Source organism: Aethalodelphis obliquidens, unplaced genomic scaffold (genome assembly GCF_003676395.1).
Source record: "Aethalodelphis obliquidens isolate GAN/ISIS:26980383/991018 unplaced genomic scaffold, ASM367639v1 scaffold1, whole genome shotgun sequence".
Lineage (NCBI taxonomy): Eukaryota > Metazoa > Chordata > Mammalia > Artiodactyla > Delphinidae > Aethalodelphis > Aethalodelphis obliquidens.
In genome coordinates this window covers 105,556,356-105,572,060 of record NW_020837945.1, presented here as the reverse complement: position 1 = coordinate 105,572,060, position 15,705 = coordinate 105,556,356, and the positions used below count along the sequence as shown (strand labels likewise).

Genomic DNA, 15,705 nt, shown 5'->3' with positions numbered 1-15,705 from the left:
AATTGCTGTCACCGTCATCAGGCTAGTCCCAGCCAAGTGCTCCTTCCTTATTAACTCGGCAGCTGGAGCTTGGACCCTTCCCTCAATCCCCTAGAGAACTGTAAGAGCAGGCTGTAACATTTTGGCTAGACTCCAGGGCAGCATGACAGAACAGAACCCTGCCCTGCAGGCAGGATGCAACTAGACAGTCCCACTTACTGTACACAGCCTGCCTTGTGGAACTCATAGGTCCCTTTTCATCACTGAGGGAGACTGAAGGGAAGAGCATGCTCGGGCAATTCCCACCTTCCAGTCCCCGCCTTTCAGTCCCCTTTACTCCTCCCCTTTTTGCCCCCACAGGACAGCAGGCTCTTGCACAGTATGACCATGTGTTCGTGAGGGTGCTCCCTCTCCTGAATTCATTCAGTAAAGGACGAATATGAGTACACAGGGTATAGGTGATTTGCAGGGAAGGAATTTACAGTGGGTTGTTTATATAAGAACTGGTCCAACATAACAGATGAGCACTATAATAGCTCCTGTATCATATGATGAATTCTTAATTTTATAATTTAGCTTTTTTGTATAAAATACTCTCTAATGTCTATGGTTTTACATGTGAAGTTAGGACACTACAAAAATCATAAATCTGTAAAGGTTTTTGGGGGATCTAGATAAGGGGACTTTTTGACAAGTATTATTGATAAGGTTTTTTCTAAACTTGTCATTACCAATATGAAGGGACTGGAGGTTGTGGGAAGTACTCAGGCATTGAGGCAAATAGACCCTGGTCAGTCTTACCTCTGCCCTGTGCTACCTGCTGGCCCTTGGCCAAGTTAGTTATTCTTCTTGCCAAGCCTTTAATGCTTCTATTTGTAAAATGGGGATAATAATATCTGCCTCTCAGAGTTGTGACTGATTAAATGAGATATCATATGTGTAAAGAATCTAGTCCCTTTCTCTGCTTCTCTTATCAGTGATGGCAGTATATTTTGATTAAATAACTTATCAGAAGATAGCTATAGCAGATGTAGCCACTAGCTAATAAGTATTCCACATCTCAGCATTTGAATTCATTATATGTAACGATTATGTTAAACTGAAAGTGTCAACAAACTTAAGGGTCTGAAACAGTTAAGTAAATAGATGCTTTATTTTTGTTATTTTGGGAGGGAGGAGATCATATAAGTGGACACCTATATATGTTAATATATTCATTTATTTAAGGAAAAACAGACCAAGATATATTTGTCTACCCTAAGATGTTGACTAGTATTTGTCTTTTGTTCTGTTGTAAAGGAGAACATTAAAATTAATCCATCCCTGACACATACGGTACTGTATTTGAATTCTTCTCTGTTCTTTGAAAAATATTTTAGGAGTCAATTCATGTTCCTGATCCTGTCATTTCAATAGCAATGAAGCCTTCTAACAAGGTAGGAGTTTGATTTAACGCTCAGTATATCACAGTAAAAACTTGAGCTCTTTTTTGTCTGTCTCCACAATGCACGTGGTGTCTTGTGATAACCAGCAGTCTTTTGGTCTCTATTTCCTCTTTTGGTATTCAGATCACCTTTTAAAATTTACCAGTCTATTAGTAGTAAGTTCTTCACAGTATATTTGAAGAAGTTGATGGTATTAAAGTATTCATGAGACTGTGCTTTATAACTCTTTACTATAGTAAAGGTATATCATTGGCTGTGGAGTGTTAAGTGTGAGTAACTTCCTAGATTCAGATCATAAGAGATGGAAGAGAGGCAACTGAGGCATTTGTCCTAAGTTGCAGAAAAACCTCACTGTAAAGTATATTAAAATATTGCTTAGATTAATTGCCTCATGGATTATAATACATCTCTACATCTGTGGTAGTTATGAAGTAAATGTCTGACTATAACATGGAAGGCCTTCAAACAAGACTGTTTTGACTCACTTTCAAATACAAAGTTTTATGATTGGATTTGATGTCATTTAGCTTTTTAGCCAAAATTGCTTGAATAGGTTCTGCATATGCATTGCTTGTCATTGGAATTAGTCCTGATCTTGAAACATAATTGTTTAGTTCTTAAGTTAGTTACATTCATAACAGTCATTTTAACATGATATATTGACATTAACTCATTCATGCATTGAGTGAACATTTTATGATTTCTTGTCATCTGGGTACTATCATTTACAGAACGTATTCTGATTTATTGTCTTGTGGATATATTAACAGCAACTACTTCATCTATTTTGAGGAACTGAGATTTTCCAGGCCCTTCTCATTATAGAAAAGAGAATGTTGAGGTGGCAGAAAACGTTCAGTCACTCTATCTCAGAAAGTTGAAAGGCGAGCTTTACATCTTACCACAGTGAGATGCCACAGTTTGCTCCAAGTACTTTGCCAGATTGGTTGCTTTTCCCTTCAGAAGATGAAGGACTAGAAGTTAAAAATATTCTTCTTCTTTATTCCTAACTCCAGAGTTCATGTAAGACATTTAACTGTTGATAGTTCACAATCATGGAGGGAAATCAAACACATCAATATTCAAAAGGTTTTTTGGTGTCTTGGGGTTGTCTGCTTCCTGGAGAATTAATATATATCAAATAATAAAATCACTGCATAAAACCCTGAATCTCAGTAGTGGGGCAGGGGTGATCTTCTAGTAAGTTGAGAGTCCCTGGCTAGTGCAGGAAAAAGGGAAAAGACTTTGGAGATAGACTAACCCAGGATTCAAGCCCAGCTAGCTCTGTGGACTTGAGCAACTTGTCTGTACCTAGTTTCCTCACCTGTAAAACATGGATAATTCTGTCATGCAGCCTTGTGGTTAGAATTTGAGATGACGTATACAAAACACATAACACATCTTCAGCCACATGTGATAGCTGTTAATATTGGTGATTGGGGCGTGTTAGTTTTCTATTGCTGCTGTAAGAAATTAGCAAAAACTTAGTGGCTTAAAACAGCAGATGTATTATTTTACAGTTGTGTAGGCCACAATTCGGACACAGTTCTTAATGGGCTACAATCAAGTATTGGCAAGGCTGTGTTGTTTCTTTCTTGGAGGCTCTAGGGGACAGTTTAGTTCCTTGCTTACTCAAATTGTTGGTAGAATTCAGCTCCTTGTTGTAGGACTGGGGTCCTCATTTCCTTGCTGTCACCTGAGGGCTGTTTGTAGCTTCTAGAGGCTGCTCATAGCCCCCTTCCTCCTGTCTTCAATGCCAGCAACAGCAAAATGAGCCCCTCTCATGTTTCAAATATCTCCTGTCTCTTCTTTTTCTCTTCCCATCTCTCCACTACCTTTCTTCATTCAGCTTCCATTTTTATTTTATTTTATTAAAAAAAATTTTTTTTGGCTGCATTGGGTCTTCGTTGCTGTGCATGTGCGGCGAGCAGGGGCTACTCTTCATTGCAGTGCACAGGCTTCTCATTGCAGTGGCTTCTCTTGTGGCGGAGCACAGGCTCTAGGCATGCAGGCTTCAGTAGTTGCATCATGCAGGCTCAGTAGTTGCAGCACATGGGCCCTAGAGCACATGGGCTTCTGTAGTTGTGGCGTGTGGGCTCAGTAGTTGTGGCTCGTGGGCTCTAAGAGCGCAAGCTCAGTAGTTGTGGTGCACAGGCTTAGTTGCTCTGTGGCATGTGGGATCTTCCCAGACCAGGGATTGAACCCGTGTCCCCTGCATTGGCAGGCGGATTCTTAACCACTGCGCCCGCCACCAGGGAAGTCCCTCAGCTTCCATTTTTAAAGGCCCATGCAATTTAATTGGGCCTGTCCAGATTATTCATGATCATCTCCCCATCTCAAAGTCTGTAACCTTACTTACATCTGCTGAGTCCCCTTTGCCGTGTAAGGTAACAGTCACAGGTTTGGGGGGGATTAGGGCATGTCCTTAGAAGACCATTATTCTGCTTACCACATAAGGAAGTTACATCTAAGGAGAATAAAGGTGCATCAAACCGCATCCAAGCAGATAGTTTTGAAAGGGAGAGGTCTCATGTGCATTTGCCTAGTGTTGGTCTTAACTGCCCTCTTGAATCTACAGTAGAATCTTGGTAACCATGCTGATTCCTTTGATTATGTATAGGATTTCTAAAATATAACACAGTAACACAGATTCTGCTTTCCGCTTTATGGGCAGTTTTCCACAAATGGACAGTTTTTGTCAATATAATAGGAAAGGGCATAGAGTTAAGTCTTGGACTCCTGTATCTTGGTGTGAAAAGAAAATTCTCTCAGTTAGCTGTTCCCTGCTGTCTTGGCTGTGTGGTATCCAAGCTCTCATATTAAAAGGATATAGCCTAGAAACTAGATGGTAGATCATTTTTATTTTTTAACTGTTCATGTATTTGATTTCATTCATTAAAGTTTTTTCAACAATTTCATTGCTTACCATGCTTAGTAAAATGTGTAATGATTTTCTTTTTTTAAAGAATGATCTGGAAAAATTTTCAAAAGGCATTGGCAGGTTTACAAGAGAAGATCCCACATTTAAAGTCCACTTTGACACTGAGAGCAAAGAGACAATTGTATCTGGAATGGGAGAATTACACCTGGAAATCTATGCTCAGGTAATGAATAACAAAGAAGTTAAATTCACTTTATTTATGTCTATGTTTTGTTAAAAGTCGATAATTCTCAATCTAATGGTTGTAAAATAATAGTGGTTCTTCAAGCTTCACTCTGGTTTTTGTATCTAGATGTGGTATACTGCTTCTTCCAGTGTGTGTTACTAATTAATTACTTTTGGTTTCTAAATCTTTTTATTCGTAAAACATTGCAGACTTCTAGAATCAAGGCTCAGGGGATTTGCAGTAAGACCATTGATCCATCCCTAGGTTATGGTCCCTTGGGTCGAGTGTATCCTGGTCTCAGCCTTAGGAAGACAACCTCAGAGAGAAACCTGCTGAGAAATCGGCCCACCAGTACCCACTCTTCAGGCCATTTCTTGCCTGTTTTCTTCTCAAGTCACTACTTGAAGATCATTATAATGGAGATAAACAAGTGGGTAGATGGGGCTCCTGCTTACCTAGGAAAGGTCTTGTGTGTATGTGAACGAAAACAAAATATATGTGACTTACGATTAAAAATTCTGGTTCTGATTATATCTTTGAAGTTGAGATAGTAGAAAATTATGACAGCAGATTCATATACTATTCCAGTAAATATGTAATAAAATGGAGCAAAGATAAAGTTTTAGTGGATAGATTAATTGGAGGTAAGTATAAATTAATCATTCTAAATTAGAATTCATTTATATAAAATCTGTAAAAGCAGTTTGTATTGCTTAATATCATGTATTTATCCTCATAAGGTACTTAAGTGATTTAAGATTTATCATTTGCTTATCATATTTAAATGAATGCTTCTAAGGTAGTTGAGATTCTTAGGATTTTTCTTCCTTTAGTTTATTTTTTTTTTAATTTAAATATATCAAAAAGATCTCTCCTGCTCTTTTTAGAGGATGGAAAGAGAATATGGCTGTCCTTGTATCACAGGAAAGCCAAAAGTTGCTTTCAGAGAAACCATTACGGCCCCTGTCCCGTAAGTATGCAAAACGATTAAACATAAACTATGAGGCTGGAATTTAAAGCTTTTTATTAGGGGATATACATAGCACTATTACTGTTGATAAGACACTTTTACATTGTGATGCTCTTTATTATGGAAGCTATATAGTTCTGTAGTTCAGGCCGTTTATACAAAGGGACACTTACGAGATTTGTCTGACCCTTTAAGCTAGATATCAATGGAGACTGGTATACACATCATTAATAAGCATGTTTATACTTCATCGAATGTTACAGTCTTCATTTATTCCAATTGTGCTTCCTTTGGTAGACGGCTATTATGTTTTACTTTAGTACCATATTGTGGATGCCAGAGAACTTGCATTTGCCAAGGAATAATCTCCTGCAAGTAAAGGAAACCGATGCTATGATAAAATTCAGAAAACATTTAAGGAAACAGTTGGGTTTATATTTTGTTAGAAACAAAACAGTCCTCATAAAGAAAGCACAAAACAAGTTAAATTGCTGCAAGTGTAATATATTTCAACCTGGTGCCTATTTGAATTTATATGAATTCTGATTTAGAGTCAAAATTAATAAGGCATACTGTGGCTACAAAATGAGTCTCAATTTTCAAAGTAGCATCAAGTAAAGGAAAATGATACTCTACCTGAGATGCAATGTCATGAAGTAGAATGGTGTAGTCTAACTCAATGAAGTCATCATTTCTTTGCTATAATAAAAAATAAAAACCCGCATTTAAAACTTGATATCATTGGCAAAAATGATAATTTTAAGAATCAGCTTTCATTAGTAGATGACAGTAATACTTCCACTTAAGTAAAATTAAAAATTGAATGTCATAATTTATTTAGCCTGGCAGAAAAACTATTCTCTTATAAATAAGATTTTTTTTCAAACTACATTTTAAAATCATGATTTTTAAAAAATTTGTTACTCTAAAAATCATTTACCCTTTCTGTTTTTAGTTTCTGAGTTGTGGTAGCTACTAAGAACATTAGAGTCTATAATTTGTCATTTAAATTCCCTAATGTTTCCATTATTCAGAAAAGCATCGTTTAAGGGATATAAACTACTGAAATGAGAGTTTACACTAAAGGAAACCAATTTTATAATAGAAATTCTCTTTTAAAAAACTGAAAATAATAAAATGTAATGTTTGATTTTGTAACTAAAGCTTTGATCTATGCTGCTTATTGCTTTGGACATATAAAGTATTTATACTATCAGCTGCACAGAAATATTGCATCTACAGAGTTTCAAACCATGGTCGTCAGAAATTTGCTGTACTCACCCAAGGCTCTTTAAGGCTTATAACTGATGTATTGAAACAAGCCCTAGACTCCAAGAGGCAGCACAAACTCCTGTGGCTCCTTTGGTTGACAGTAATTATAAATATGGCCCCAGGATCAAATAAAACTGTACTCTTCTCTCCTTAATAGTATCTTGAAGCAATCCCTTCTTTGACTATATCAACAAAGAATGTCCTTTAAGGATAAGGTAAAAATCAGGAAGGTTTCTTACGTGTTGGATCATAATAGGTAAAGATATATAATATATACACGCTGAAGCAGTGGTTAAACTCTTCTGTTGGGATTTTCATTAATGCTTTAAAACTTCAATTTAGTGAAGGGTTACAGGAAATTTATTTCATAAAGCAGTAACACTGCATATTTTGCTATAAAAACATGGCTTGAAAATCATGATTGTGATTGTATATCCTCTGTAACGTGGACCCAGCTACTCAATTATCTGAGCCTCAGTGCCCCTGTAGGAGTGTTGTAACCAAGGTTGCTATCTACAAAAATGCATTAGAAAAAGGCTCTCTTAAAGTGTTATAGATAGTGATGCTAGGTATTTGGCATTACACTCTGAGTACTGTAATTGGTATCCTGTCCTCCAGTGTCCAAAGTTATCTAATAAGTGGCTGCAAAAGCTTGTGGAGTAAAGGTGCTCCAACTGCCTTGCAGTTTGTTATCAACAAACTGAAACAAGCCAATGGAAAGTGCTTTTCTCTTACAGAGTATTTTTCTTGTATTCCATTGAATACTATTAGTTGACATATTTTGTTTTTCTTTTAAACCTCTTAATAAAGCTAAACTCAAAGAATTTAATCTCTTTAAGGTCTAGAAAGAGGCAGTTTGGAATAGTCATATCAGACTTAAAATACAAGGCTAGCAACAAGTAAGATATGAGGTTGTCAATTATGACTAAATGGGTTATAAAAGATAATTATATACAGCAAGCTTCACAAAGACTGAGATGCTAATATTTTTGTTCCAGCTGATCCTGGGGGAAAAAAATCCAGCCATATCTCTAGCTCTGACACTACCATTTCACTAGAGGAGAAAAGCAGAGGTGGTTTCAGTATCACATGATTATAGTAATTTGAACACAAAACTTAGGTTGCAAAAGGAAATAATCTGTATTAAGCTGCACACAAAAACTATTGCCAAATTATTTATAATTCAAGACTTCACTCTCTTGAAACTGCAGCTTCACCTTCTCTAGCCTTGATAACTGACTTCTCCTTCAAATACTGACTTCACTATCTTAAATACAAAATGACTAAAGGGGCACTATTCATCCAATCATGAATTATAACACCTTCAGTAAATATTAAATCTGTTAATAGTGTATTTTATAGAAATTACTTACCACTTGCTTGACAGTTTGAATTTTTGCCATTTTATACCATGTATTTTCAGTGGAATTTTGCCATATTATATAACCACAGGCAACCCAGGCTAAATGTTGAACTGGCTTCATTTCTTGAGGTACATTTCCAAAACTGTCTGGTGAGGGAAACATTTATATGATAAATGGAATTATTTTATATATACAGTATTAACCTTTAAAAAAAATCTAAATTTTAAGTCATGTCTTAGTTTTCTTCAAATGTGTACAGAAAGTAATTAATTTAATTAAGCCATAGATTAATCTATAAAGTTTCAAGGCTTTTTTGTTGTTGAATTAGATTAGTAATAAATATTTTTGCAAAAGTCAGTATATTGCCAGCATAATGTTAACATCTAACAATTTTGAGCATAGGTAATTGATATTGATCTTAAAGTCGAAAAAAAAATTTTTCCGTGCCATATAGTTATATACCTGGAATATTTTGTGCTTCTAGTGGTTCCTTCATAGACTTGAGTCTATGATAAAATGTGTTATCTTCCTCATCTGGGTTCTTTCCAATTTCTCCTTCAAATGTGAAGTTGACTTCTGGTGCGGTATCTTGTCCCATTGGAGGGTACAGTACTTCAGCTGTGCAATTCACTGTAACTTGCTGTTTGAAACATTTTGTGAAAGATCTTTACATGTAGATGGACATCCATTACTGATTATTGTTCTTTGAGTTATAACATTTAAAGCATCGCCCCCCTAATGATGTTGTTTCAGACTTGACCTGAGTGTACCTATTCCAGAGGTATCTAACTGGTGGTGGCCCAATAATTTTCTTAGAGGTATCTAAAATAGGTAACTTATTTTATAACATATAAGGTCTCATAATCTTGTAAATTCATTTTAAACTATGTATTTCAGTATTAATGGGAAGTCCATTTGTAAGGCAGAGTTTAGTCTGTCTTTATATACCAACTCTAGACTCTGGTTACTTTTTTTAAGTCTGTCCATTACTCTTATTCTCTCCTCCTGAAATAACAGAAATTTCAAACTCAGATTCTGCAATCTATATCCAAATATAAAATGAGAAGATTGTAGCGTTGGTTCTGCTTTGTAAAGATGACTATCAAGCAGCTCAAATGCCTTTTAACGAATCTCCTTATGTTAGCCTGTATCTCTTCTTAATTATGCTTAACAAAAGGGCAAGCTTTTTTAAATCTCAGGATGGTTATGGTACAAGTGGCAGTTCCTTCCTTTTAAGTTTGTCTCATTAATAATTTGACAGGTGTATGTATTTTTTAAATTTCCCTGCCCCATTACTGAAAGATTCTTATCTGAACACAGTGGTATCAGTTGGCCATTCTATTGCTCATAAATATCTCAGAAAGCACTTGCTTTCTTTAAATAAAAGAAATGAAAAACAGAATGAAACAGACATTTAAAAAGTGATGATGATTGTAGAGTTCATTATTACACTTGTTCATATTAGGCATAAATTCATACTGGCCTGTGAGTATGTAACATTTTTAAAGGAAGTTTATTTGAACTGAAGTATATAGAGTCTCTTTTCTAAACAGTGTGATAGAAATACTAAGTGTATCTCAGAATACACAAAAAGTAAAAACTGACCTTTGTATGGTGATCATTTTTTTTTTGAGGCAGGGATTTTACAACAACTCTTTTAAAAACCAAATTAACCCTATGATTTGATCAGCAGAGGTGATATGGAATATTAGGAATCAAATTTTATTTCATAATAACATGACATTTCACTTACTTTTTGGATAATTTCTTCCACAGAAAATTTAAGGCAATACTTTCGTCCTCTTCCCGGAATATCCTAAAATTAAGAAAATGTGTTATTATAACAATAACTCAATTTCTTTACATTGTTAGAAGAACCCATTCTCATTTGGTTGGGCATGGTGCTGACTGTTGGGGGTAAATGATTAAGGCCTTACACCTTGACCAAAGAATGTCACCATGTTTGTGACATCTAATTTAGCAGGTCCTCTAGCAGGGTTATTTTGGTTGAGAACAAGAGGGTGAGATAAAAGCATATATAAATAAAATCGGTTATAATTCACTTTCAGTCATCAGAGTACTCTAACCTCTGGATCTGTGATCCTAAATTCCACGTAAGAAATTTTGAAAATTTTAATTCTAAAGGTGACAAATAGGATGCACCATTGAAAAGCCTTTTCATAAACCCTTATGTACCCTCCAAATAGTGTTCAATGAAGATGAATTCCATTTTGAGGCAGCATACTGCGAAGTGGTTAGAGAGTGTTAAGTACTGCTTTTACTTGTATGTTAGTGGACCTGCAAAATGATGCGTTAACAAATTTTATAACAGACAGACGTTTAGATATTTCACTTTTGAATCAAGATGTAATGGAGAATTTGTACCTAATTATGTTGTGTGGTTTTGAAATAACATTTACTCCCTGTCAGCTCTTAAAGACTGTTAGCAGTTAAACTTCTGTCAGATAAATAAGGGACAGTCTCAAATCTATTAGATTTTAGTAAAACGGAAACAAGCTTAGTGGTTGCTGAGGTCTTGAGCAGTTTAAATTTAACCCTTTAGCCAGAGGGGGCCCATCATTCACAGCAGTCACTGGCAGTAGTGTTTGGATGGTTGAAGTGAAGCTTCAGGCCACAGTACTTTTACTCTGCTTTGTCAGTTTCTGTTGCTTTTTGTTTACCCCTTCATTTTGGTCTAAGAGTCTAATAAAGGATTGATCTTAAAATTCAGGCAGTGAAGAATCTTTTGCAAGACGGGAGCTTCTCTTGGCCCAGATTGGAGTAGTAGATGCTAAACATAGCGCCAGTTTTAAGATCCTTTTGAAAATGATTCCTATAAGTTTCACTTGGGGAAAGGACTTGGAGAAGCCGCCCCAATTGAGAACATTTACCGATTTCCTTGTAGCAGGGCCCATAAAAACCATCAGTGTCTCTGCCTTCCCGTAAAAACAACAAACAGCCCTGGGGCTGTCCCCAGAGACTGGAGTGTAGCCCAAGCCCAGAAAAGCCAACTCCTCTAGAGAGACAGCTAGCCTTGAGGCCCAAAACGGGCAAGGGGTGTGGGGAGTCAGGAGCAGGTGGAGCTGAGACCCTCGACGGTGGGGGGAACGGTAGCAGGTGCCGCCACCACCCTCTGCCCGACTCACCTGCAGGCTGGCTTGTTTGACTGTCTGCACCAGAAACACCTTGTGGGGGCTGCCCTGCTGGTAGTTGATGCAGCTCTCTACCACCGAGGCCGCCCTGGAGGCCGGGTAGTGGGTCGGAGGGATTGCCATTCTTGGTGAGCGGCGGCTGGGCTTGCGTGGGGCTGCTCGAGCTTCACAGGAAGGGAAGGGCACCCCCGTCCTGCCTGCTGCCGAGTCCCCCGGGCGGAAAAGTCAGCCCTCCTTCTTCGGGCTGGGCGGGGCCTGGGGCGGGGCCGCCAGCTCCTTCCCTCCCTGTCTTCCTCCTTCCCTCCTTCCCTCCCTGTCTCCCTCCTTCCGATTCTGCAAGCCGCTGCCTGGGAGGTGGCTCCTACCGAGGCTGCTCTTGGAGCCCCGCCCTGCTACCGCCTACTGTTACTCTCTGGTCCCTGTTTAGAGAGAGCCCCCTCCTCCTTTAAGGGGGGGTGAGGAGGGAGTCGTTGGGCTGGGTTGTCAGGGACTACATCCTTCCTTTTATTAACCTTTACAGAAGCTTGGGGAGGGGCTTTCGGGCCTTCGCCTTAGTGGAGAGTCTCTGGGGCTTCAAGTTTACTCTTCGTGGAAGGAGGCTGGTTACTTTACTTGCAGACTGGAGCGCAACTTCCTTATACACCACCCACAGTGTCCGGCACGAGCGCAACTTCCTTATACACCATCCACAGTGTCCGGCACGGGGCAAAGTACAAAGGAGCGCCAGGTAGTGAGTCATTGTGATTCCTTCTTTTCCCTTCCCTGGCCAGGAACAGGCTTGCTCATACCCAGCTTTCTGTGGTGGTGTATCAGTTCAGCCCAAATCAGGGTACGAGAGACTGCAAACGATAGCGTTAATTTGGAGGATTATGTAATTTAGATCAGGAGAATTTTAAAAGGTACTTGCACTCCTCTCCCTTTGCTGATCTTCGAAAGATGAGGTTTTGATATCACACCATGCTTCCAACTTTCTGAATCACTTTGAAAATTTTACTTTGAGGATTAAAACTTACTTAAAAACTGAATTTATACAAAGCACTACATTGAAGTAACTTCTAACAAAAGCAGTTTTTAAAGCTCCTTAAGCAAGCACAGACTTTTAGTAGGCAGTGCATTTTTACTCTCCAGATCTCTTAATTACCTCCTGTGAGCTTTAAAGGAACTATAATCTAGGCTGTTCTTTGGATTTGCTGTAGATCTACCAGCTAAGATTTCTTTTCATCAAATGTATAGCCAAACTGACACTGTAGCTTGTTGGCTTAGAAATAAAGACTCTTTGCTATTTTCCCAAAACGAATTTTGAAGGTTCCTTGGGTAGACATATATTGTGTTGCTTTTTTAAAAAAAAAAGTTAACAAAAATGTATTTGTAATGTGTTGTTTTCCTCAAATACCCTTTTTTATTTATTTATAAATAAAGTATTTGGAGTAAGTAGATTTTTAAAGAATAGTAAGTAGTAAGGCATTCCCATTCTTTCTAATTATATTAGCCAACAACCATCAAGTAACTAGAGGATGAAAGGGTTAGTTTCTCCTCAAGGCTTTTTATAAAAAGTTGAAGCTTGTTTTTCTGTTTTGGGGCGGGGGCGGGGGGTGGGGGTGTGAGTCATTCATCTATCAGCCAACCTCTTAGGTTGTCATTGTATTTGTGTGTTAGTTGTATGAATTATGTGCTCCTTTGATAGTGTCCAAGAAGGAGTGGCCTAATACATTCTAATTACCCAGAAAGAGCTTTTTTGCTGATAATGAAATTTTGAAGTTTTCACAAGTAGCTAGTTAACATCTGTTTTATTACCAGTTAGAGTTGTGAGGAGTACAATATGTGAGCTTCCTAGATGAAATCACCCTTTTGAAGCTTTACGGATACAGTTACCATCTCTGTCGATCAAGGCTAGTAACAGAGGTTGTGACATATCAGGCATTTATTTACTAAAAGTACACATACCAATTTAGGTTCTTTTTAAAATATAATTATTATATTAATGTTTTTAAACTGCCTATTTAGATGTTACGTAAATAAACTGCATTGAGAGAATCTTATTCCTATATTTGAGTCCTTGAAATCTTACTTACTAAAATTTCATTAGTGGTAAGTCAAGAGATCATTATCTGCAAACTTGAATAATGTATGAGTTACCTTGAAAGTAGCAAAATTATTATGGGTCTCTGGGATCGGGCAAATTAAATTATTATTTTAAATAATTGTATGGACATAAAACTTAAGTAAAAACGCCTATGGCTTGCAACTTTGATAAGACTACGAAGTCAAAATAAATCTACAAAACAGAGATATACAATAAAACCAACACAATTCTAATTAACAGTAATTTTAATGTGAGAGATGATGATGTTTTGTCAAAATGAAATTGTCTTTTACAAAATTCCAGTGGTCTGACCACAGGAGCATGGATTCTTTTGCCTTCAGCATATCTATTCAGTGCCTATCAAGTGATGTCTTAGTTCTTCCACTTCTCTATTTAAGCTACAGTAAAATCTCTCTGTGCAGTGTTTTCTAACAGCTTTTGAAGTGAATGCATCGTGTGCAGCTTAAATCAGTTTATATTCTTATTAGCCTTTTAGAAACATGTTTGATTAAGAGTGTTGGTCTTGGTACAAATCCTGGCTCTGCCACTTAAGAGCTGTATCACGTTTGGCAAGTTACTTAGCTTTTCTGACCCTCAGGTTTCTCACCTGTAAAATAATAATAAAAAATAGTGCCTACTTCCTGGGGTCTGTGGTGAAGAACAAGTAAGACAGTTCATAAAAAGTGCTTAGCACAAGCCTGGCACATAAGTGTCCTGTTATTTGGCATCCACGTGATTATAAACGCAGCCATGGTCCCTGAAACTGCAGGGATTGCTTGGCTGTGATCTGGCCCTCCAGGGCACTGCTGTCCAGTAGCAGTTTGTGCAGTGATGGAAATGTTTGGCTCTGCTGTCCCGGACAGTAGCCACTCTCCACACCTGCCTGTTGACCACTTGTAATGTGACTAGTGCAGCTGAGGAACTGAATTTTAAATTTTATTTAATTTCAATGTAAATATCCATGATTAGTGGTTATCATATAGACAGCACAGATCTAGAGTATGTTGTATGTCATATTATTGTCAAATTGAAAACAATTTGAAATGTCTCAGAGAACTTGAGCATACTAGAGAATACGTCAGTGGACCACAGTTTTGGAATCCCTTCAGTAATTCTGTGGTGATTTGGCAGTTGTTTCTCTTCTCCTTTTCCTGCTCTCGGTTCTGATAGCTGTTTGTTTCTCTCCCGGGAAAATCAACCGTTCAGCATTGTTTCCCAGCCTATCCTGAAGCTCTTGGCTGCTGGAAGATTATTTAAAGGCAGTTCATCAGGCACATTCACGCTTCGGCTCTCTATGGAAACTGCTTATTCCAAGCTGACATCTACTGAAATTTGCTGTTTACTTCTTCCAAACCATTCACAGATCTGTACGCAGGAACACACACTCATTAATGCCCATTTACCTGCAGTTATCTGCAGACACCTTTGAAAGCAGCCAGCTTCTTACATCTTACGGTCTTGAGGAAGGTTTCAGTTTAAAGGAAAAATGCCTTGCAAACAGTAGATACTCATGAAATGTTTTTTCAATGATATTGTAACCTGTGTTTACGTATATTTAGTATGCGTGTAAGGTGATTATTTCATCCTATTTATATTGTCATTAGTAGTTTCAAGTAAACACTGACCTGTGTGTCTATTTGTTTGTTTTTTGGTTTGTTTTTTTTTTTTTGCAACATGCGGGCCTCTCACTGTTGTGGCCTCTCCCGTTGCGGAGCACAGGCTCTGGACGCGCAGGCTCAGCGGCCATGGCTCACGGGCCCAGCCGCTCCGCGGCACCTGGGATCTTCCCGGACCGGGGCACGAACCCGTGTCCCCTGCATCGACAGGCGAACTCTCAACCACTGCGCCACCAGGGAAGCCCTGTGTGTCTATTTCAATGACTTATGTTAATCATGATCATTTTGCCATTAATCATTTTCAGGTGTTAGTTATTCCGCCTGAAACTCCCTTCTCTCATATTTTCTCAGTCCATAGTGTACAAGTTGTAAAATCAAATAGCAACTATCTCAATGAACTAACTGCATAGCTCCTATTTTCAGGTAATTGTCCTCATAGAGATTTAAGGAGAGAACACTGTGTCCCAGGGAAGGGAGGCATTCCAAAAGAAATGGGTAAGCTCTTGGAATGTAGATTACTATTAATAGAATAAGAACCTTACACAAACTTTTTATTTTAATTTGTTGACTTTTACTTTCTACTTGTGAAATTCAGAATTAGCAGAATTAAAACCATGGATTACTTTGGTGGTGTGCCTCACCCTCACCTCCAAGTAAGAACAGAAAGGACAGGATTACTTTTTAAATAAATTCTATAATAATTTTATAGCAAGGCCA

General features: G+C 37.8%; 2 protein-coding genes across 2 annotated transcripts in view; one reads left to right on the top strand and one right to left on the bottom strand.

Annotated features, from left to right (window-relative positions):
* GFM1 (G elongation factor mitochondrial 1) overlaps window positions 1-15,705 on the top strand; it is a 43,129-nt gene that overhangs the window by 18,115 nt on the left and 9,309 nt on the right. The window contains exons 11-13 of the mRNA XM_027113110.1: window positions 1,359-1,415; window positions 4,391-4,528; window positions 5,419-5,501. Of these exons, the coding sequence (XP_026968911.1) occupies window positions 1,359-1,415; window positions 4,391-4,528; window positions 5,419-5,501 (278 nt within the window). The remainder of the gene's footprint in view (window positions 1-1,358; window positions 1,416-4,390; window positions 4,529-5,418; window positions 5,502-15,705) is intronic.
* On the bottom strand, window positions 5,539-11,631 carry LXN (latexin). The gene is made up of 6 exons (XM_027113153.1): window positions 11,284-11,631; window positions 9,891-9,953; window positions 8,600-8,777; window positions 8,147-8,283; window positions 6,138-6,200; window positions 5,539-5,870 (listed from the first exon to the last, which is right to left on the bottom strand). The coding sequence occupies exons 1-6, from the start codon at window positions 11,410-11,412 to the stop codon at window positions 5,772-5,774; spliced, it is 669 nt and encodes a 222-aa protein (XP_026968954.1). The 5' UTR covers window positions 11,413-11,631; the 3' UTR covers window positions 5,539-5,771.

Coding starts and splice junctions, on each gene's coding strand:
- LXN (XM_027113153.1), bottom strand. CDS start 11,412: ATGGCAATCCCTCCGACCCACTACCCGGCCTCCAGGGCGGCCTCGGTG. Junction 9,954..11,283: donor TCAAACAAGCCAGCCTGCAG/GTGAGTCGGGCA, acceptor TCTTAATTTTAG/GATATTCCGGGAAGAGGACG. Junction 8,284..8,599: donor AGAAGCACAAAATATTCCAG/GTATATAACTAT, acceptor TTCCCTCACCAG/ACAGTTTTGGAAATGTACCT.